Here is a 23,578-nt window from a genome sequence, read left to right as displayed (position 1 = left end):
ATAAAGGGAAAAAGAGTAAGAAATCGAAACTCACATTGAACGTATCGAATGAATTATGTATCTATTAAATAATGTATGCTAGTGAAATTATGAAATAACAATAAATCTTTCTAATAATCTTATTAAAGTTAAAAAAACGTTGGTGCAATGTAATAAAATATGGAATTAAAATATGCAAGTGATAAACTTTGAAGACAGATCCAATTAATCAAGAATTATTGATAATCCAATTTCGTGGAAATGGAGAAGTTGATGGAGTAATCATAAATTTTACAGAGAGAGGAGACGGAGATCGCGAGCCAAGCAATCGCTTAAAAAGGAAACTACCCTCACTTCACCACTCTCTCTTTCTCTCTCCTCTCATTTTCTCTTTCCCTGTCGCCTCAATTCTTCCGCCACCATGTTTTCCTTGAATGGCAGCACTTTTCTGGTAATTATGCCCCCAATTCATCCCCTTCAATCAATTTTCTCATTATTTATCCAGATTTTGTTCAATTTGTATTTCGATGACAATTTATCGTATAATTAGAGAAATGAAGTTAACACATTCTGCAAATCGGAAATTTACAATTGATGGAAATGGCAATTATTGCAGAATAATACTCTGACAGGGGTGTCGAAGCGCTTGGCGCAGAGGAAGGTATCAGCTCCAAGTGTGGTGGTAGCTTCTGTGAGCTCAAATGGCAACGCTGCAGACCGAAACGTCAGCGTTTTGATGGAGAATACTCTCAAGGAGATGAGAGAGACTGCTTCCTCCCCTTCACAGTCGCAGTCGCAGTCGCAGGTGACGGAGATTCAACCAGCAGCATCTACTGTCGGCGGCGGGGTGGAAGATGTGTACGGAGAGGATACCGCCACCGAGGATCAGTACATCACCCCTTGGACTGTCACTGTAGCTAGGTCATCCATCAATCTATACCAATTTCCTTTTCTTTATTCTGTGTGTGTGTGTGTGTGTGTTTTGAGATTTAGTGGTTGTCGATGATTTCTATGTTGCTGCTTTTGCTATAAATTGTTTGGATCTTTTTAATTGAAATGATACATACAGTCTTTTCTGGGAAATATTATTTTTAAAGTGGGCCTTGAGAAATGATATTTCTATTCTGGGATTAAAGATTGTTTTATTCTTTTCCTGTTTCCATTTCATTTTATTGCTTTGTTATTAGCTTGATTTTGTTGAATGTGTTATGATTTGGGAATCCTTAATTTCTTTGATGAATATGAGCATTAAGTGTTTGTTAATCCGCATAATATGAGAATTGATAATGTGTTTGAGATGGCAGTGTTGTTCAGTGGCTAATTAATCCTTAGTGTTTCCTATGAATATGATGACTGTGGGACTATTGCATTCGGCCTTCCATTGATTCGAGTTTCTTTGTCTGTATGTTTGTTTCCCTAATCACGGTTCTTTGCTCCACAGTGGATATCCCTTGCTGCGTGACCCACACTACAACAAAGGCCTCGCCTTTACCATAAAAGAAAGGGATGCCCACTTTTTACGTGGCCTTCTCCCGCCAGTGGTTGTAAGCCAAGAGCTCCAGGTTAGCATAATAAACTTCCCAAATTTCAAGTTTTTTTTGTAAACATCCTCATGAATTGTAGTCATCCATGAAATTTAATGAGTATTTGTCTGTTTTCTCTCTCTTCGTTTGAGAAGGTTAAGAAAATGATGGCAAACATGCGTCAATACCAAGTGCCTTTGCAGAGATACATGGCTATGATGGATCTTCAGGTAATTACGCAATTATCAGATACACATTAACTCTGGTGTTTCTTAACTCTCTGGTTTTGAAAATATTGGAACTGCTTTTGTTTATGCATTGAGAAAACCATCTATGCATTGTTGTGCTCATGTTTTATCTTTATTGTGCTATTCAGGAGAGAAATGAAAGACTGTTTTACAAGCTTCTCATTGAAAACGTTGAGGAGCTGCTTCCCGTAGTCTACACTCCGACCGTTGGCGAAGCTTGTCAAAAGTATGGGAGCATTTTCAGGCAGCCCCAGGGCCTCTTCATCAGTCTGAAAGAAAAGTACATTTTTTCCTACTAATATAATTTGCTGCTTGGAGATTCCTGTTGTGAACTTTTAAACTGATGAGTTGTTGCGGTTTTGCAGGGGAAGAATTCTGGAGGTATTGAGAAACTGGCCTGAGAAAAAGATCCAAGTTATTGTGGTGACAGATGGTGAGCGGATTTTGGGTCTTGGAGATCTTGGCTGCCAGGTAACTCAATCTTTTCTTCTTAAAAATTCTGATGGGGTTGTGCTGTATATATGAATACAGTAATGATGGGCGATGTATATATGTGTTTGATAAGTCAAATAGCATAGTCTAATAATCATCCATTCTTAGTATTAGTTGCCTAGTTGGGAAGTTTGTGTAAGATTCCTAGGAAAAGTTTCATTACCGCCCAAATTATTCGTGTTGAGTAGACCTTGTTGTTGTAAGAATTCTTAATTCATGAGTTGTAGGGAGGGATTTATGTCATCACAAACAGAGACTAAAGCAAGTATTGGATTCAAAGCGGGTGTTGGGAAACCAATGAGGGACGGTCATAATAAAGTTTACAAGTCATTTTCAGATGTACTTGATGTCTTAAGGCACTGTGTTTCCTTTGTCTAAGTCGCTTCTTTTTTTGTCCAAGTTGCTTTTCTTTTTTTGTTGAACAAATTGGATCCATGAATCTAAGAAATGGTGAGAATTCTTGATCTCTCACAATTCAAAAATCCAGGATTGGAATTGATAAGCTACTGGCTTCTTTGTGACCGTGTTCCTTGCCCGTACTATTTGTTTTGAATCTTGAAATCACTTAATGTCACCAGGGAATGGGGATACCCGTTGGGAAGCTTTCATTGTATTCAGCTCTTGGTGGCATTCGTCCTTCTGCTGTAAGTATCTGGCTACTTTGGATTCGTATAGCAAGGGTCTTTTTATACAACTTGTGTGTAGTGAATAATCCGTTATTGAGGGTCTGCTCTTTTTCTTACAGTGCTTGCCTGTGACCATTGATGTGGGAACAAACAATGAGCAGTTGTTGAATGATGAATTTTATATCGGACTCAGGAGAAGGCGCGCAACTGGACAGGTTAACAATCTACACACATCTTTCCACCTTCTTGGAGTAAAATCTCGAAGCAACCATTACTTTTCCACTAACTAAATGTTATTTATCTTCATGAGCAGGAGTATGCTGAGCTCTTAGATGAGTTTATGAATGCAGTGAAGCAGAATTACGGAGAAAAAGTTCTAATCCAGGTTTGGTCTCACTTATATTAGTGAAAGGCGTGTTAACCAATTTATTTGATAGTTCTGATTCTTAACGATGTCTTTTCTTGTAATGCCTACTCAGTTTGAAGATTTTGCAAACCACAATGCTTTTGATCTCCTTGCCAAATATGGAACTACCCACCTCGTGTTCAATGATGATATTCAGGTAAGTACACACTCGTCATTTCCTGCCTTTCTGTTGTCTTTGTCTTCCTTCTTTCATCTCCAATCACTATTATTTTTTCATTATATTTTTTATGTATCAGGGTACAGCATCTGTGGTCCTTGCTGGTTTGATAACAGCACTCAATTTAGTCGGGGGTACCTTGTCTGATCATAGATTCTTGTTCCTTGGAGCTGGAGAGGTGTGTTTTTGTTATAAATCTCAATATCGCTTCCTATGATTGATCGAATTGTTAGAATAAGTAGACACCGCAACACTATTAATCTTTGATTAGGATATTAGCAAAATTCCTAAGATTTATACCACACAAGGATCACCTGCTGACCTGCTGTTTTCCTCCTTACTCATTAAATCTTCGTTCTTGTTTGACTTACTTTGGTTTTTCTACTTGCAGGCTGGCACTGGTATTGCAGAGCTCATAGCGCTTGAAATATCAAAGCAGGTACTGTATTTGACAAGAATTTGCATCTTTAGGATAATTTGTCGAACATTTAACAACTTCTTTGATCTCAAATCCAGAATGATTGTTGTTGGAATTTATCTATACACATCCCCTTCTTATATGCAGACGAATGTCCCTGTGGAAGAGGCTCGTAAGAAGATCTTTCTGGTCGACTCAAAGGTATTATAGTTCTTAATAGTTCATTTTGGCACTTCCATTTCTCTTTCCATCTGCAATAAAATCCCCAATTCCTTTTCAGGGTTTGATTGTTAAATCTCGTGTTGAGTCGCTTCAACATTTTAAGAGGCCATGGGCGCATGAACATGAACCTGTCAGAACTTTGTTAGATGCTGTGAAGGTACAATCTATCTCTCTATCTATATGTGCATTACATACATATATATGCATTGAGGTGTGATCCGTTGCTAACTCTACTAACTCATCAACGCAGTGTATTAAAAATGTCAACACAGTATATTAAAATGTCAACATAAATTTTTGTTGACATTTTAATGTCATCGTGTTTACAATTTTAATACACTGCGTTGATGAATTAGCAAAGTTCACAACTTAAGAAAGTTAGCAATATAACGCACCTCTATATGCATTTGTATCGACATGATCACATGTGCATCCTCAACTATGGAATCATATTGTATGTCACATTGTGATAGGTCATCAAGCCGACAATATTGATAGGATCGTCAGGAGCAGGGAGAACCTTCACAAAAGAAGTGGTCGAAGCAATGTCCGCTTTAAATGAGGTACACAATCTGATCTAGATCCCAATTTCATGAAGTCTACTCACTCGCCTAATAAATTTGCTTATTATCTGTTTCCAGAAACCCGTCATTCTCGCTTTATCAAACCCAACCTCACAGTCTGAGTGTACGGCTGAGGAAGCTTATACATGGAGCGAGGTGATGAGCCACCTTTCATCTTTAATAGTATAAATTCTTCCATCTCGGTTTACTTATTTCTCCCAGTCAACTCCTCATCCAGGGTCGAGCTATTTTTGCTAGTGGGAGCCCGTTTAGCCCAGTCGAATATAATGGCAAATTTTATGCATCTGGCCAGGTTCAGTCTAAATATCCTTCAACAGAGTTTTATCCATTACTAAACTTTCCACACTAATCTTAGCTTTAATTTCTTGTGCAGGCAAATAATGCGTACATCTTTCCCGGATTTGGTCTCGGTTTGATAATCTCTGGTGCCATCCGTGTTCACGACGATATGCTTCTCGCAGCTTGTAAGTTCCTAAGAGTTATACTCCATACTACATTCTACATGATGAAACACGAAGAAATTTGCAAATCGAATTTCACTTTGGGTGTGTTTGGTATAATAGAATTCGATTTGTGTTTTGTTGAAACAGCGGAAGCATTAGCAGAACAGGTTAGCCCAGAGAACTTAGATAAAGGGCTCATATATCCACCATTTTCCAACATCAGGAAGATTTCAGCCCGGATCGCAGCCAGAGTAGCAGCGAAAGCCTACGAACTCGGTAAATATCTTTATTCTGCAAAACACACCTTAAGTTGAACGCATCCACGAGTAGCATTTGATCGTAGCTAAGAAAAAGTAACACGATCTTTGCTGTTGCTATCTTTACCGTGCAGGTTTAGCGACTCGTCTGCCGCAGCCAGAGCCGGAGAACCTCGAAAAATATGCAGAAAGCTGTATGTACAGCCCCAACTACCGCAACTACCGTTAAGCCAGCGGCAAGATATGCTAAGCCATTGCCATATAAATCTCTATTTTATCTTGCATTTTCTGCTTCGTTTTCTTTTTTTGAACACAAACGCGATGAATTCTGTGAGTAACTTATATAATGTAGGATTTTAGCTGTAGCTGGCTGAAGTTTATGTTAGTCAACATGAAATGGGTGAAACTGTGGTTTGTTTTGGATGCATTGTATTGGTTAATGAATATATTCAGAGAATATAACTAGTATTTTATGCCCACAAAATTACACAAATGTATTGTATAATACTACGATTGAAAAATCGATCTTGGGTAAATGGTAAAAAATAAATCATCAAGTTTGGTCTATTCTGTAATTTAAAAAATGGTCAATTATATCATAATTTTAACATTTTTTTAATTGTCTCAAAAATGGGGGAAATTATGTATGCTTTTGTCAAACAAAAAATATCATACGAACAAAACATTCGACTATTTAAATGATGTCATTAATACATTTAGTCAATTATGTTTTTAATTTTTACATATGTGCAAATTATGTGGACAAATTCAGAAACTGATAATTTTTTTTGCTATGAGACAATTAAGAAAATAGTCAAAGCTATGATATAATTGGCCGTGTTTTAAAGTTGCGGAATAGACCAGAATTTGACCAAACTTCATGGATTTTTTTAGTCATTTACCCTTCTAATTTTTATTAGGCAACTTCAATTTTTAAATTTAAATATATGAATTTTTAGTATTTTTTTCCCTCTATTCACTCTGATAAAATTAAAGCTAATGTAAAATACACTTTGCATATTATCATCTACGTGGTGAAATTTGACAATACGACTTGTCATCAGCTTGTAAATAAATGAACTTTCCACATTTTCTAATTTTTTTCTAATTTAAATATATGAACTATGAGATTTTCTGATTTTCTCCCAATAAAAATTTCAATCAAAATAAATTTATTTTATGAATTGCTTTAATTTTCCATTTCTTAATTGTACTCCTAATGTTTAGTTTTTAGGCAATAAATATTTTTGTTATTATATTGAGCTATGTTTAATGGTTTGAAAAATGAATAAATTTTATGAAATACTATAATGAACTGAAATATTTGCTGTTTTTGTCTTAATTGCATTTAGTTAGGATGATAAATATTTTCATTATTATGTAATTAATTACGCTTAATCTTTGTGATTTGAAAGAATCTGCATATGAATTTTATTATTATATATTATTTTTATTTAAAAATTATGTGATTTAATTTTTGATGAATTATATATAAAAAAATTTAAATGAAATGCACACATAAAATTTGATGTGTATCAATAATAAGTGTAGTAAATAAAAAATAAAAAAAAATGATAACCGACTATAGATACTACTAGTAGTACGTGTAAAGTTCTTGAAATTAATGATGCTATGCCTTTTTTATATTTAAGAATAATTGCAAAAAGTAAAACGTCAATATGAATTGACTTAATTTCATTTAATTCAAAACTATTCAAATACAGTATATATATAAAGCTGAGCACCTCCAAAGATATTATTTTACCCTTTTCAGCCTACAGTACACACAGATGTTTTTTCTCAGACTTTCAGCTCGTTAAATGATTTGATTTAGGCCATCCACAACGCTGTTCCTATACCGTTCCTTAAACTATTATTTGCGGGCCTCACTGTACTTTTTTACTTCATTCCTTAACTAAGGAAAGGAACCTGCAACTCTCCGTTCCTTAACCGTTCCTTAACCGTTCCTTAAATTACTATTCATTCAATTTCATTTTTTATTTTTATTTCCAACTCAATTCAATTAAAACAAACACACTTTAATAAAAAACAAACACACTTTATTAAAAAACACACAACATTAAAACAAAGTTACAACTTAAACTTAAAAAAATAAAAAGCACACAATTAAAATCCTAAAAAAATAAAAGTACACAATTTTAATAATTTCATCCGCCAAAGTTTACCCAAATGAGCTCAATTAGATCCTGTTGGAGTTGGGTGTGTGCGCTAGAGTCGCGTGTCCTTGCACGAATAGATAACCGTTCTTGTATAGACGGATGCGCTCTACTTCGAGGCGGACTACTTGCGGTTGAGCTTCCGGGGGATTCGGGGTCGAACCAATTTCCCGCCTCGGGTCCTTCGTCTTGGACAATCATGTTGTGCAAGATTATGCACGTATACATGATGTCGACCATGTTCTCCATGAACCACGTACGAGCCGGGGCTTTGATGATGTTGAAGCACGCTTGGAGAACCCCGAACGCCCTCTCCACATCCTTGCGAGCGGCCTCCTGCTTCTGCGCAAAAAGAGTCTGCTTTGGGTTCGCAGACCCACTGGACGTCTTCAAGAAGGTAGGCCACTTCGGGTAGATGCCATCGGCGAGATAGTACCCCATTTTATAAAGCCGGTTGTTGGCGACGAAGTTGATGGCCGGCGCTTTACCATCCAAAACTTCGGTCAAGAGGTCGGACTGGTGGAGCACGTTTACTTCGTTGTTCGACCCGGGAACCCCGAAGTACGCGTGCCAGATCCAAAGGCGGTAGTCGGCAACGACCTCGAGTATAATGGTTGGGTGGGTGCCTTTGTCCACGCCACCGGGCAATTCTTCCATTGCCAGTGCATGCAATCGACGCTGCCGAGCATCCCGGGGAATCCGTGCACTGTTTCGTGAAGGTCGAGCAGGAACTGACAATCGGTCGTGCTTGGCCTCCGGAGAAATTCGTCGGTGAAGGCTGCCCGGACGCCTTTGCAGAATTTGAGCAAGCACATTTGCCCAGTGCTATCTCCGATGTGGAGGTATTCGTTGAACATGTTGGTCGTTTGTCCAGTAGCAAGCTGGCGGATTGCTTCAGTACATTTCTGCAGCGTCGTGTGGCTGGGACGGCCGACCGCGTCGAACCCTTCCTGGAAGAACTCTTCCCGGGCTGCCAAAGTATTGGCGATGTGGAGAAATAACGGTTTCCCCAAGCGGAAACGGCGACAGAAGTACGTATCTCCCCAAACCGGGTTATCGCAGAAGTAGTCGCGTACTAACCTTGCGGCGGCTTCCTCCCGGCTACGATGGATGTACGTACGGGAGCGTCGTTGGGGCGGCGCGGCTTCTTCCTCCTCCCGTCGTCAATCTTCTTCAAGTGATTGTTCCAATATTTGACGCATTTGTCAAAAGGATCCATTAGTTTGATTAAATTTGGGAGAAGAAAAACAGAGTTGATTTGAGATGAAAATTGGGGTGGAAATAGAGAGGATTTGAGAGGAATAGATGTGTGTTTGTGAGTGAAATGAGTATGAAATAGGAGTATTTATAGAGTAAATAAATTAAAAATAGATAAATAAATAACGACAAAAAAAAAACAATAACAATACCGTTGCAATTTTTTTTTTATTAAATTCGATTTTTTTTTTAAAAAAAGAATTATTGCGTCACCGTGACGACGCCCACTCGCGGGGCAGCGAGTGGGCGTCACGCGTTGAATGGGAGGCCGCCACGTCGCCTCGGCGCGTGGCGGCACAGAACGTGCCGCGTCTCGTGCCGACGGCACCCGGGACGGCATGAGAACGGAACCGCGACGAAACGCAGCGCCGTAACGCGTTCCGCTACGGTTTCGTTCCGAAGGAACGAAATGCGGAATGCCCGCGGCCCGCGTTGCGGGTGCTCTTAGAATTGGGTAAACTGCTTTAAAAGTCATGAACTTTGCTTAAAGTTTGATTTTTTTCATCAACTTTAAAAGTTGCATGAAAAGTCATGATCTTTATAAGGTGTTGCAAATTTCCTATCCGACTCGATCCAGTAAATTTCCGGCGCAAACTAATTCTACATGGCTTGCTGGAGGCGTGACATGGCATATTTTCCGTTGGCGGCGTCGCAGATCGGGAATTGCAAACAAGAATGGGAATCGCGAGCCCTAAAAATCGTGTGGTCGTTTAATTCAATCAAACCCTAAATCTCAAAATTTGGTTTAATTTAATTCAATCTGCATAAAACGACGCCGTTTTTAACAGTGCAAACTAATGTTGTTTTATGTACCGCCGGAAAAATATGTCATGTCACACCTCCGGCAAGCCATGTAGGATTAGTTTGCACCGGAAATTTACCGGGTTGGGTCGGATGAGAAATTTGCAACACCCGATAAAATTCATGATTTTTCATGCAACTTTTAAAGTTGACGGGGAAAACCAAACTTTTGGTAAAGTTTATGACTTTTGAAGCGCTTAGAATTTAGATGCTAGGGTTCTTCAATTTCAATTGGGGTTTTGGATTTGAGTCCGCTAATCCCCCTTTCCAGAGACTGGATCACTTTACCATACCACCCAATTCGATCCATTTTTCGACATCTCGAATGCTTAACTTTTAATTCCGACTTCCTAAAGCCGAGAATTTGCTGCTAGGGTTATACCTACACTTCTCCCAGATTGGGAAGTTCAATTAGGGTTCATATCGCGGCAGGATTTTTTTTGCTTGAATAAATAAATTAAGAGAATATTTTTCAATACGTTTCCCCTTTTCGAGATTTAAGGTTTTTGTTTTCAGTAGAATTTGAGAGGAATCTCCTTTTTTTGGGGTTAATTTGGTGTTGCCCTATTGCTTTTCGGAATCCAGCCATGGCGTCGTACAGACCGTTCCATCCACCGCCGCACTCATCGTTTGCTCCGCCACCGCCGTCGAATCCGAACTCCCTGCCACCTCCACCAGCAGCGGCGCCGCGCGGCGGAAGTCAGTATTCGCAGAATTGGGGCCCATACAGCGGCGGCGATGGCTCGAATTACAATTTCCAGCTTCCAGGCTATGGATCATCGTCATCACAGCAGCATTTTAACCCTCCAGCCCCTCAACAGCAGCCGTATCAATTTCCGCCTCCGCCACCTCCACCTCCACTGGAGTCATCTTCTTACCCGCCCCCGCCTCCACCGCCACAATCTGCCCCAGCAGCCGCAATGTACTACCCGTCATCTCAGTATTCACAGTTTAATCAGCCACCACCTCCACCGCCTCGTCCTTCGCCTCCTCCTCCTCCTCCTCCACCCCCTCCTTTGCAGTCCTCATCGCCTCCACCGTTACCTTCTTCGGCACCTCTTTCTGCGGGTGCAAGCAGGGAGAGTAGGCAACCCAATCCGGCCGCATCATCTAGGAAGGAGCATAAGCCACCACTGAGTAATAAACGACCGGGCGGGCGGATTGAGACTGAGGAGGAGAGAAGGGTAAGAAAGAAGAGGGAGTTTGAGAAGCACAAGCAACATCTCCGAGAGTCACAGAATAAAGTGCTGCAGAAGACCCATATATTGGCCTCTGGGGCCAAGGGCCATGGCTCGATTAGTGGATCTCATGTGGGTGACAAAAGGAGCACTCCATTGTTAAGTGGTGATAGAATCGAAAACCGGCTGAAGAAGCCAACTACCTTCCTGTGAAGCTGAAGTGAGTATATCTGAGCTCTTCGTTGGAGTTTGTTGCTCATTATGATAGTGTCAACCTAGAGGCAATTGTTGATGCTGTGAAGTTTAGTGTGGAATAAGAACTCGGCTAGAATGATGCCTCATTGCTACTTTTACTTTCAGTAACCAAGTGGTAGCATTGTGTGTTATTTGGCACGAATTGATTGTAGGTAGCAGGGAATCATTTTTTCCCTGATCAGTGGATTGTGGCAGTTTTTATGGTTGGAATGATAACATGGATCTTTTTTACGTCTCTATTGAGTTTTTAATGAGGAAATTGTCATATCTACTTAAGAAAGGTGCCGCAATCCACACCTTGGTTGTCACCACTTTCATATGCCTAAGAATGCAAATTCTTCTGCAGCTGTTGTTATCATTATTAGTTTCTTTATTTGTTGTTACTTTATACAGCAAACACTGGGGTGAACAATGTTGTCTATGCACTCTCTTGTATTGTGCAATTGTTTCATTCATACTAGTTCATAACAACTGAAAAGCCTTGGGCATGTAAAGAATGTGCATAAGAGTTTTCCCTTTTTCTCTTAGTCATCGTTATTTAGATAAAATATTCACTAGCAATTTTGTGTTTTTGTAGGTTCCGGAATGAACTACCTGATCCGTCTGCAAAGATGAAACTTTTGTCATTAAAAAGGGACCCTGATAGGTATGGAACTTATATCATGTTATAATTCAAGCGCTTTCCATCTCAGTCATGGTTAGCAGCTTATCACTGGTCACAAAATTGCAAGATTGATTAGTGGTGCATTTCTGATGCTTTGATCTATTTCAAGTCTGATAACATATGGCCTTTGCAGATACTGTAAATATCAAATCACATCGTTGGAGAAGAACTGGAAACCTCAGCTACATGTTGAACCTGATCTCGGAATACCTCTGGACCTTCTTGACCTGAGTGTATACAAGTAAACTTCTCTGGTCCTTCTTTCTTTCATGCACCTTAGATTGAGCTGCTCTTCTGATTCATCCCATCACTCTGTTGATCAGTCCTCCAAAGGGTGAAAGGACACCCCTCGATCCTGAGGATGAGGAGTTATTACGTGATGATGAACCTATAACCCCGAGTAAGACTGATGGCATTAAAAAGAAAGAAAGGCCTACAGACAAAGGTGTCTCTTGGCTTGTTAAAACTCAGTACATATCACCTCTCAGTATTGAGTCCACTAAGCAGGTATCAGTGAGTTATTTGCTCACTACAAATTACTGCAGAATCTACTGGAAAGTTAACCAGAAAATTTTGATATTACGTGCAGTCTTTGACTGAAAACAAGCAAAGGAATTGCGAGAATGTCGAGGTCAGAGCCTCTTGGAGAATCTCAACAGTAGGTTAGTTTTTGGTTCGTGCAAGAAGAATTGTGATTGAACTATTCACATCAAATAACCTGTTGATTCCTATTTCTTTTCTTCAGGGATAGGAAAATTCAGGATATTGTGGCGACGTTTGAGGCATGCAAGACCAAGCCTGTTCGTACAGTTAATCGACATCTACAGCCGAGAAGGGTCCTCCCACTTTTACCTGATTTTAACAGATATGCTATATTGTTCTGTCTTCATATACTTCACAAAATTAGCTATTTGCTATTGTGTGTTTTGAGAGGAGTAATCTGGTATAAATATAATTATTTACTGCTGCAATAGTTTTGCTAGACCAGAAGATAACATTTTGAATTTCCTCATTTTTTTATCAGGTATGAGGACCACTTTGTGGTTGCTACTTTTGATAGTGCTCCAACTGTGGATTCAGAAATATACAGAAAATTGACTGCAGCTGATCGTGATGAGTACGAACAGAAAGTAAGTATACATTGATTAACTGTCAATGGGATTATGATATTAATATTTTAGATAGTTCTGGAGTATGTAAGATATATAACCTTCATGGTGTAACGAGTCATCTGGCTTTGAAGGCAATCATGAGAAGTTATGCGTCAACAAGCACGGACTCAGAAAGACCCAATGGATTCTTAGCGTATATGGTGCCATCAGTAGACGAGGTATACTTTCCTCAAAATTGAAGTTTGGATTTGTGCGTATCCATTAATATTCGCTTTACTTAATCATCTTTTCTTGGTTATGGTGACAGATAGAGAAGGATATATACGATGAAACTGAAGATGTCTCTTATTCATGGGTCCGCGAGTATCACTGCGATGTACATTTCCAAGATGTTTTTTTCTTTCAATTTTTTCTTGTTACTATAACTACTTCTCTTATTATCTCCTTTGACCACTTGACAGGTTCGAGATGATGATGTGGATGATCCAACAACATACCTTGTGTCGTTTGATGATACAGAAGCCAGATACTTGGTCTGCCCCTTTCTCAAGTTTACCTTTCAATTTCCTTATTCCATCAGCATGCTCGACTGATTCTTCTTAATGCAGCCCCTTCCAAAGAAGCGAATCATAAGGAAAAAGCGTGCCAGAGAGGGAAAATCAACTGAGGATGTGGAACAATTTCCGGTACCTGGGTCAGTAACAGTAAGGAGGCGAACCAATGTATCTATTAAAGATTTGACAGAAGAAGAGGTAAGCAAAAACAACTCTCTACTCCTCCCTTGATCGTCTATTCAGTGCAGGTTCTCACTCCTCCACGTTAATCAGGATTATTTACCATTGAAGGGTAATCTAAACTCGAGATCTGGAAGGGGTGCCAGCATGGATAGGGGACCCGGTCGCTTGCGTAGGATGAGTAATCAGGACATGGAACCTGATGATTACAGCGGCGCCGAGGATGATTTGTCTGAATAGTTGATTTTTTTCTTTTCGCCTCCTCTGCTAAATCAAACTACAGTCCTACTTACGTATCAAAGGAAGGAAAACTGCATCACTTGCATAATGTTATCCTTTGATCAAACTTAATTGCAAACAAAAACCTATAACATGCAATCAAGAGTGGTTGACATGATTTCTTACAACATGAGGAAACCAGAATCCAACAGATTTCATGTAAGTATTTTTATTTCTGAGTTTGAATATTCCTACGCTTCAGATATATTTACTTCCTCAGGGGGTTGAGATTCTAGCTTTGCCGCTGCTTGCAGCACCCGGCTTTGGACCTCCGACAAGGAGGGCGATGTAGGCAGTCCGTTCCGGTTCGTCTCCAGCTTCCCAGCAGCCCATGAAATCGCCTGACCTCCGAGTGCGACTGGTGCTAGCAGAGACCTAAGGTAGTAGTAAAATTTTCAATAGTACAGAACCTAAAATTGTGTCTGAATATATGCTGTAGAAAGCTTTTATTTGTTTAAATGGGAAATCGAATTGTTCTTGACTGATTTATTCACATTTGTGCAATCAAATGCCTTAGGGTACGAGGAAAACCATTTCAAACCACTATAAGCAGGAATCTACAGAACTATGTGTAACACTTAATCAGTTTCATACTAAACCCATATTCATAAAATTCATTAACAAGCATAATTTTTTTCAATTGAGCATCATATCATTCAACTTTCACACCAAGAAAACCTTAATAAAAAACAATTCAGTATCAAATTAAATACTTCAGCTGAAGAAATTAGCGTCAAAATAAATTAAATAAATTTGTTTACCTGTCCATGGCAGAGGCAGCTGGGTAGCTGAAGAAACAGGCGACATTTTCAATTAAATCAAACACCTCAATCAATTATAAAAGGGATATTGGCATCTAATATCATGTAATATCATGAAACTTTCAAAAAAGTTGAGCTTTTCCTACGAACTTTAAAACTGACAAATAATATCACGAACTTTACCCTGCGTTTGTTTTTGCCCACGAATGAAAACTTCCCAATTTTTTGAAAGTTTCCCAATTGAGGTGTTTGATTTAAAAATATCCCATTAAAAAAAACTTATGATTTTGGTAAACCTCATTTTTAGGGCAAGAATCCCCCAACAAACACTGAAAGATGTGAACTTTGATTGAAACAAAGCTAAAAGTGGAACAACCCATCAACAGTTTACAAGATTCTTAAAATGTGCTATGACAGAAAATTAAACGAAAACAGTGTTTCTGGAGCGGAATTAAACGGTTTATGAAATGGGATTTCAGTTTTTTTATTCCAATTTTTAAGGAATTATCCAATGAAGTAAAGTGTAATCAAAACATGAGAGGTGGGAAAAATGCATGGCCACTCTTCTCTCTTGTGGGGACAATTTTTAAAGAAATGAATATTTGTTGTCAATAACCTTATTTTGACAGGAAAATTTAAATCAAAGTAAAATTTGCAATATTTAGAATAGGATAATAGTCATGCCAATCACTGTAATGTTCCTTGATTTCTAAACAGAATTTCTGCAAAAAAACAAATCCTTCAAGCCGACTATATGTCTAAAAAGAATTTAAAAAATAATGCAAGCATAGAAATGAAAATAAAAAAATCCGAGAGGGCAGCGGCGATTCAAAACTTGTCGTCGAGATAGAGTGAATGGGAGGCAGCGATGAGAGCTGCGCCGATGCCCGACCCGTCGACGTAGTGCTCGAACACGACGCTAGTTCCTGTCGCGTCCCCGAGCAGGTCGAACACCGTGCTCTCCAAGCACTTCCTGTACTCCGTGTAGTGCTCGTACAGCCCGCCATCCATGGCTATTATAGTCTTCTCCTTGCTAACGTCCTTCCCCAGCTTCTTCAGCACCCCCAAGATACCCGCGGCGGCAAGGCGGGCCCCACGCGACGAGATTATGTTGATGAGCTCCACCACCACCCGCCTCTTCTTCACCGAGGTGTGAGATATCTAACAAACAAACAAACAAACAACCGAGATAAAGATGCATATCATGTCAATCATCATATATAGCCGTGCTTGAGATCAAACAACGACACAAGGCGTTTCCAAACGAGCAACGAAACAAACAAACAAACATTACCTCCAGTACACTCTTCAGTTTGTCACCAACCACCTTCAGATCAGGCGATGTATCGTGGTGCATAGCCGACATTTCAGGCGTCCTGCGTGTATATACGCTCCAAAATCAAGCCTATGTATCAACGACTTCTTCCCTTTTTTTTCGTTTCTTTCATACATTGTGCATATTCGTCGTTCATTATTTTCTATGTTCGCAGTTTCAAATGCATAAATCACGTTATATCGTTCTCACGCAACCACAGATTGAAGTGACGAGTCGTGTGATAAATAAACTACGTTAGTAAGATTGGATCAAATCATCATGTAAAAAGTTGAAGTGATTATAAACCTCATTACTTCATAGAAATACCTCAAAATGAATGGACTTCTGAGTTTGGCCGGAATTTCATCGCCAAAAAAGCACGCTTCTTCAGCCAACCTAAGCAAAACGCGGCGTAAAATCTCTCCCAAGTACATCCCAGAAATCAGCTTCTCGAATATCTGCATTCGCAAAAGTTATTTAATGAGTTAAGCAGTCGAATAACGAAATAAGACACCACTAGTACCTGTTCACCCGGGTTCAGGCTTTCAGCATCCATTGCGCTGTCATACTCGGTCAGTGGGAGATGAGACGATCTGAAGTTGCCCCACTCCATGTTTATCGCCTGTGTCGCGTAAGATTTGAGCCTTGAACGATTCTTTTGACCGATCACATTAATAGCTTTAAGCGTAAAGGAGAAAGCTAACCATTTCTCCAGATTTAGGCAGAGGACCGTGCCATTTAGGGATGGCTTGAGCACGTTCGACATATGCAGCATTCGATCCAGTGCCCAGTATTACAGCAACAGAGACATCGGGATCAGAATGTCTCCCTCCTGCTAATGTCCCGATCGTATCATTAATCTGGCACGATAATCACAAACGTAAATCAACGCCCTTTCTCTTCAAGTACGTTTATTTGTTTCACGAAACAAAATAAACAAACGCACCAAAGCTGCCACCCGCATATCAACGCCCTTTCTCTTCAGGGCTTTCGTTATTTCAACCACCACGTCTTGGCCAACCTACAACGGTCGATGTTTAAATGCAATTTAACAAGTAAAAATGTGCTTGAGATGAAACAGTACCGCGTCATCAATAGAGAATCCTTTCGTCCACCTAATTAGAGTTCCAGAATTTATCGAGTTCTGCATCACCGGGAACGAGAAAGTGAAGCCCAACTCCCTCTCCTTCCCAGCAGGCTGTTCATAAATCCGTTCTTCGTCATTCACAAACGAAGCAAGCTTCTCCGCAATATAGTCAAAAAGTGCCTGAAAATAACAGGATTGGTTCGATCAATAATGTCGTTAAAACTGGCAAACTACATGAACAATAAGTAAATCCTGACGTCCGAGCTTCCACTCATCAGCGCTGGGGGGATTGATGCCTCGGCAAATTCCTGATGGACAACGCCACGATCTTTGCCTCCTAGCTCAACGCGCAATACACGGAAGTTCGTCCCACCAAGATCTAGTGCATAAAAGACACCTTCCTCATCACTGCCACACAAACCAAATGAATACTATAAGCCAACAAACTCAGCCTAAAAACAAGAATGTCTAATCATCCATCTGCAATTCCATGGCACAACAAGGACTTATGCATAAATCTTTTGTTAAAGAATCATGCTCGAAAACCTCGGATTGGCAAATCGAACCAAACAAGCTACAAATGGCTAGATTATGAACATTTCTTGAATCTACACAATACAGGGCACATCAAAAATCATATCAACCTCCACACAAACAAACAAGGTGCCCCACATACATGAAAAAAAACAGATCTTGCAAACTCTCCATCCACATCAAAGAACCATCTAATTATCAAGAAACTTATGAATTCGGGTTTGGATCCCCTGATGAGGCTATCAACCACATCAGGGATGCTGTTCCACACACTCAATTATTTTATACAAAAAATTAATATTTTAAGATTATAACTTGGGAATAAAATAATTGGTCATTTTAGAAGGATGATCTAAAAATAGGGGTGGCAAATCGTGCGTATTGGGTCGTTATAGGGTCAACATGTTAACGACATGCCCCAATAAGGACAAACACGAACACGACCCGTTAAGAAAACCCCAAACCTGAACACGAACACGACCTGCTACCCTCAAACCCGAACACGGCACGAACCCATTAATGACATGAACCACCTTGGGTCAACACGACACGATAACAACACGTATATGACATGGCACTATAGCAACACGACCTGATAACACGGTTAGAACCTAATAACACGGTTAGAACCTGTTAACAACGGCTCATGATTAATAAAAGTTACAAAACTTTGAATCTGATCATTAAAAATCCGATAAAAAATTTAAAATCTGTTTACACAATTTGATTTAACGAACAATAATATCAATGGATACATAGCAACAAAATCCAACTAAATCTAACAAAAAAAACATCATTTTTAAATAATAAAAATTAATAATATAATAATAACATTTCTTAATGGGTATCACGAACACGACACGAATTTGCGTGTTCTTAACAGGTCGACCCGATAAGGACACGAACGCAAGAAGCTCTAACCCAAACCCATTAATTTCGTACGGATTCGTGTCGTGCCAAAAATTGCCAGTTCTATCTAAAAATGACCTCACATCCAGATTATTTTTAAAATAACCTAAAAATAAACTAATAATGACGTAATGCACATACCCGGTGGGGAGATTATCGACATAGCTGATGAGCATCTTGAGCTTGCTGCCGCCCTCAGAAGCCAAACCAGCATGCATTTCAACATTAAGGGCGTCTGCAATCTGCTTCAATCTGGCGTCGGGGGTCCCACATTTCTCCTCCAATTCCTTCACCACCGCCCTCACGCTCGCCCACCTCCCAGAGTTCTTCATCCGCTGACGCACCACCAGCGCCGCACCGGCCACCACCACTGCCGCCCCGATCACCGCCACCCCGACAGCTACCCTCCCCATTTTCGATCTCACGCGAATCAACAAACGAAGGAATTGAGTTGGGAAATTAGAGAAATTGAAGGAGAAAGAATGTTTATTTGAATGTTTTTTCAGACTGAAATGTCAAGGTGGAAAATCCGACATTGAAGCTGTCTCCTCTACTTTGGAGATCTTCGCGGTCTTTTTTTCTTTCTTTTTTTAACTGATTTTGTTCCAATTTAAAAATTTACTTCTAAAATGTACGAGTGTCCACAGTGGGGGAGCCGCGGCCCGCGGCTCGGTGCGCGGCCCCCTACTGCAGAGAGCCGAGAGACGCGGCTGATGGCCGAGAGCCGAGAGAGAGCCGCGGCCCTCCACTGCAGCGGGCCACGTTTCGCGGCTGGGCCGCGATATAATTTTTTTTTTCGAAAATTATTTTATAAATATTACTTCCATTTCCATTTTTTTCCACTCCATTTTACACTTCCAATCCCCAATTCAAACACCACTCTTTCCAATCTATTTCAATTCAACTTTTGAATTATGGATTCCGACGATGAACAGTTCCAAGAAGTGGTAGAACTGGAGTTCCAAAACCTTGTTGCAGCGGTGCAACGTGACGCTGACGAGGCGGAAGCGGCGGCAGAGGCGGTGGCGGTCCCTCGGCCGTTCTATCATCGGCGGTATATCAACTGTGACCATGCCGGGGCTGACCCCCGGTTGATGGAAGACTACTTCAACGAGAAAGTAGAAGTGATATGGGTTTTCGGGTTGTTGTTTTTAAACTAGAAAACTTTCGTTGTATAATTTTCCTATTTTAATATAACACAACGAAGTTCTTGTTAAATTTTTTTTTTAGGTTATGAATTTTTTTTTTTGATTCCAAATTATTTTATTTTAATTAAAATTATAAATATAATAAATTGTAGTCTAATAAAATTTATTGAACTTAAATTAAATATATCATTTAAAAAGGCAATCAAATTATTTTTTTTTAGAAAGCCACATTTTGTGTGGCCCTCTTTGTTTTTGTTTAGTTTTGTTAATTTACCATTGCGGATGGCCACAAGAGAGCCACAAATGGTGGCCGGGCCAACTTTGGTGGCCTTCATAGGCCACCATTGTGGACACTCTAAGATGCTTTTTCTTTTTTCCCCTGATATTGTTATTAATTATTCATAAAAATAGTAATGCAACCACATTTATTGTCCCAGCCGAATTGATATTGTAGTAGTATTTCATTGCAGGTATGTTTCAGATAAAACTTTTAAATGACACATTTTTTAAAGTAAAAATACTATTTTCTGTTTTATATTTTTACCATTACTTTTTCTCCTCACTTAAACATAGTACTCCTACTAAACAATACACCTTTCGCCTGTAATAAAATTTTTGCTTTTTCCTTTTTGACATGTCCATCCGTAAGAGTCTTAAATCACTTTTACAAATGTAAAGTATAACACGCTCAATATTTCACTAACTTATTGCACTCGTATTTTATTTAAATTTAATATTTCATACATCATATTTGAGGTGATACATTTTTTTTAAGATATCTGACTCTAATTGATATATTTCCTGAAATAGAAACGGTGACATATACTTTGGGATATGGTAAGTACTTGAAAGGCTTCATGTTGTTGACGTGGTTGAAAACTTTTATAAATTCAACTTGCTTGTTACCATGGATGGCACAACACTAGTGGATTTCTAGGCTCACTTGGACAAAATAAGCCTAGAATGCCAACAGCTCTCTCCCAAAAAGTCTTAACCTTCTAGTTGTTGTCGACAATGTACACACCTAGGGGTGTTGACGAGTAGGGCGTCGAGGATCCGGCAAAACCTGGAGTACCCGTTGGAAATGAAGAAGCGACAAATTTGCGCCGCTAGTTTTAATCGTTGGCTATGATGCAAGAAAGAGAGGTATCGAGAGAGAAAATTGAGAAAGAAAATGTAAAAGATATTTATAAAGTTGTCGAAAAATAAAATAAAAAGGTAAAAATGCGTTGAGTAGTAGATAGGTAGATAGGTATATTTTTTTAAAAATAAATTATTCGAGTTAATTAAAGTTTAAAGGCTAAATATGAGGGTCTGCGTGTTGGGAAAGCCCGGGGCCCATCACAATTTGTCAGGGGGAAATAAGTAAGTCTCATTTGTGTCTAATCTTTTCAAATTCCTGAATTAAAAAAATAAAAAAATATTCATTAGTGGGTTTCTGTCTCTTTCTCTATCTCAGATGCATGATAGATGTGGACACGATGCAGAAGAGGGTAAATCATGTAGATTGCTTTATGATCGAAAATGAAAATCAAAGGATCAAAGGAGGTGGCCACAAATAAGAATTTTGGGTTCACCTATCTCAAAATTAAACACATCAAACTTCCTCCAGGTAAAATATAAACTAGGTTAATTGTTTAGACATTATATTGCACTATATTTTACATTTTTTAATTCGTGCATGATTAATAGGTGATGGTAGAAATGTCGATTCAAGAGATGAAAATGGAGAGATCAAGAACGATGATCAGGTTAATTTCGTTATGATTTTGTTTTCGTTTCGATTTTATTATGATTTTGAGGTTTGTTCAACGCAGAGCGACGTCGTTTCATCAAGATCAGCACCCGAGTCAAAATGCTCGAGGACAAGGAGAGGAAGCTTGAGCTCCGGCTCTTCGAATTCTACGGTATCAAGGAGCAAGAAACCGCGGTCATCGTGCTCCAGAACCGCCTCCGTTTGAACACCATGGAGGCCAAGCTCAAGATTCAGTCCTTGATGTTGGACATCAGGCGGCTCGAGGCTCAGGCCGCGGATCATGCCAATGCCACGGCCGAGCTCCAGGCCGCCAATGCCAAGATCAAGGTGCTGAGAAAGAAGATCAAGTCAGAGGGCCAGAAGAACGTGGAGATGAAGATGCAACTCGAGGAGGCGTGCGAGTTGAGGTTGGAGTTGGAGGTGATGAAGAAGTGCGACGAGGTTTTCAAGTTGGAGAACATCGAGCTTGTGCAGAAGCCAGAGTACGTGCAAATGCTCACAGTTGACAACGAAGAGGTGCGTAATTTTTAAGGCATATTGCTAGAAAAGTCATCCAATTTAGTCAATTCTGGTCAACTTACTTTAATAGTCTATTACTATACAATAACTTTGACATCTTTCACGATGTCGTTTGATTAAGTAGCTAAACGTTTTATCAACATATATAATACTTCATCCGTTCCATGTTATTAGAGTCATTTTTCTATTTTTGGAAGTTCCAAGTTAATTAAGTCATTTCTATTTTTAGCAAAAAGTAATTCTCACTTACTTTATTCTCTCTTCATCTCTTACTTTATTCTCTCTTACTTTTTCCACCATCCATTTAACACACTATTTTTAAACTCCGTGCCGAAAAGAAATGTCTCTATTACAAAGAACGTATGAAGTACTATTTTCTTTCTGCACATTATACGTGCTTCCTTCCCGAATCTGAGATTATAGACCAATTGTGAAAATTGGTAAAATCATGATATAAAGACTATTTTTGTAAGATGCGGAATTGACCAGAAATTGACTAAACGTAGGGTTTTTTTAGTAATTTGCCGTGGAGTTTACTAGTAACTTATATTCTCACGTCCACAACCAATAGTCATGTTCGAACAGATGGCGGAGCTAAAAGAAGAGAGCCGCCGTCTACAGCAAGAGAACAAAGATTTGAAAGACGAGATCCAACGTCTGAACGCGACAGACTTAGAAGAACTCGTCTTCCTACAATGGATCAACACGTGCCTCCACAAGAACTACGAGCCGGCCTCGGGAAAGAACCTTTGCCCCAAGTCCGAGAAAAAGGTGAAGAAGCTCCTCCTCGAATACGCAAACAAACAAGGCAAGAGCATCGACTCCAACTACCTAGAATCCGACCAATGGTCGTCGTCGCAATCTCAATACTCTTGCATGACCGAGGAGCGGGATGATCTGCCCTTGGATCTCCCGCCCTCGGGAAGCAAGCCAAAACTCTTAGGGAAGCTACGAAGGCTACTCCTCGGGAAAAGTTCTAGCCGCCAGACAACAACCCAGACGGAGGAGAGTCTCCCCGATCGGTTGTCATGCGAATACCCATCGGGATCACCGAGGGTGGTCGATGCCGGGGGCCATGACATCAACGAGATCTTTGAAAGCATACAAGGAAAAACATGAAGAAGAAAGAGTGCAGCATTTTGAACGAATATTGAAAGCTCAAACTTGATGTTTCATTGATTAATTGTTTTGCTCAGTGAGCTAATACATATATGGAACCTTAGAACAATCTAGATCCTCATACTAAACTAACCAGTACAAGATTACCATAATTACAATTTTTAAACATAACAAACTGTACTAAACTCTTTCTTCTTTGTTCCCTCGCTCAAGACATCTTTCCAAGTACGCGAGTGGTCCTCAACCTTGGATGCTTTATCTGGTACAACCACGAGATCAGCTCGTGTGGGATTCACTCGTGTGGAATGAGCTGGAGCCAACTTAACACCAGACTCTTCTCGTGCATGGCATATGTTCTTGCCTTTGTATTGCTCATCAACAAGCATCACATTGCATCCCACTGCTTCATCAACTTTGCATGGACTTCTAACACACCCCCTCAAACCGAGGGAGGCTCTAGAAACCATTCCCAATCTTTCTCTGAGCTTCACGAAGGGTTGATGGCTAAGAGGCTTAGTGAAGATATCTGCTATTTGATCTGCAGTGGGAACATGTCTCAGCTCAAGTTCATTGTTCAAAACCTTATCTCGAACAAAG

The 23,578-nt window shown here is 39.7% G+C and overlaps 3 protein-coding genes and 1 pseudogene across 4 annotated transcripts; 3 read left to right on the top strand and 1 right to left on the bottom strand.

Annotated features, from left to right (window-relative positions):
- Nucleotides 1-248: 248 nt before the first annotated feature.
- On the top strand, nucleotides 249-5,844 carry LOC121778626 (NADP-dependent malic enzyme, chloroplastic-like). Its single transcript, XM_042176012.1, has 20 exons — nucleotides 249-430; nucleotides 596-900; nucleotides 1,421-1,541; nucleotides 1,658-1,732; nucleotides 1,879-2,030; nucleotides 2,116-2,221; nucleotides 2,821-2,886; nucleotides 2,988-3,083; nucleotides 3,182-3,253; nucleotides 3,348-3,431; nucleotides 3,532-3,630; nucleotides 3,844-3,891; nucleotides 4,018-4,071; nucleotides 4,151-4,249; nucleotides 4,566-4,655; nucleotides 4,734-4,811; nucleotides 4,894-4,968; nucleotides 5,050-5,140; nucleotides 5,267-5,395; nucleotides 5,511-5,844. Exons 1-20 carry the CDS (start codon nucleotides 401-403, stop codon nucleotides 5,603-5,605), a joined length of 1,965 nt encoding a protein of 654 aa, XP_042031946.1. The 5' UTR covers nucleotides 249-400; the 3' UTR covers nucleotides 5,606-5,844.
- Nucleotides 5,845-9,825: 3,981 nt separating this feature from the next.
- Nucleotides 9,826-14,322, top strand: LOC121779872 (annotated as a pseudogene).
- A 947-nt stretch (nucleotides 14,323-15,269) lies between these two features.
- Nucleotides 15,270-19,001, bottom strand: LOC121778386 (hexokinase-1-like). Of its 2 annotated transcripts, none has more exons than XM_042175732.1 (9): nucleotides 18,581-19,001; nucleotides 17,254-17,404; nucleotides 16,994-17,176; nucleotides 16,856-16,930; nucleotides 16,614-16,769; nucleotides 16,433-16,531; nucleotides 16,237-16,367; nucleotides 15,889-15,970; nucleotides 15,270-15,755 (listed from the first exon to the last, which is right to left on the bottom strand). In XM_042175732.1, exons 1-9 carry the CDS (start codon nucleotides 18,850-18,852, stop codon nucleotides 15,423-15,425), a joined length of 1,482 nt encoding a protein of 493 aa, XP_042031666.1. In that variant the 5' UTR covers nucleotides 18,853-19,001; the 3' UTR covers nucleotides 15,270-15,422. The 2 variants fall into 2 exon arrangements, with proteins under 2 accessions (XP_042031666.1, XP_042031667.1); XM_042175733.1 differs by lacking the exon at nucleotides 18,581-19,001 and adding an exon at nucleotides 17,673-17,770.
- Nucleotides 19,002-21,138: 2,137 nt separating this feature from the next.
- Nucleotides 21,139-22,699, top strand: LOC121779567 (protein CHUP1, chloroplastic-like). Its single transcript, XM_042176916.1, has 4 exons — nucleotides 21,139-21,199; nucleotides 21,280-21,338; nucleotides 21,405-21,859; nucleotides 22,434-22,699. Exons 3-4 carry the CDS (start codon nucleotides 21,443-21,445, stop codon nucleotides 22,458-22,460), a joined length of 444 nt encoding a protein of 147 aa, XP_042032850.1. The 5' UTR covers nucleotides 21,139-21,199; nucleotides 21,280-21,338; nucleotides 21,405-21,442; the 3' UTR covers nucleotides 22,461-22,699.
- Nucleotides 22,700-23,578: the final 879 nt, after the last annotated feature.

This window comes from Salvia splendens, chromosome 19 (assembly GCF_004379255.2).
Source record: "Salvia splendens isolate huo1 chromosome 19, SspV2, whole genome shotgun sequence".
In the NCBI taxonomy this organism is placed as follows: domain Eukaryota; kingdom Viridiplantae; phylum Streptophyta; class Magnoliopsida; order Lamiales; family Lamiaceae; genus Salvia; species Salvia splendens.
This window is presented reverse-complemented; position numbering and strand designations above follow the sequence as displayed.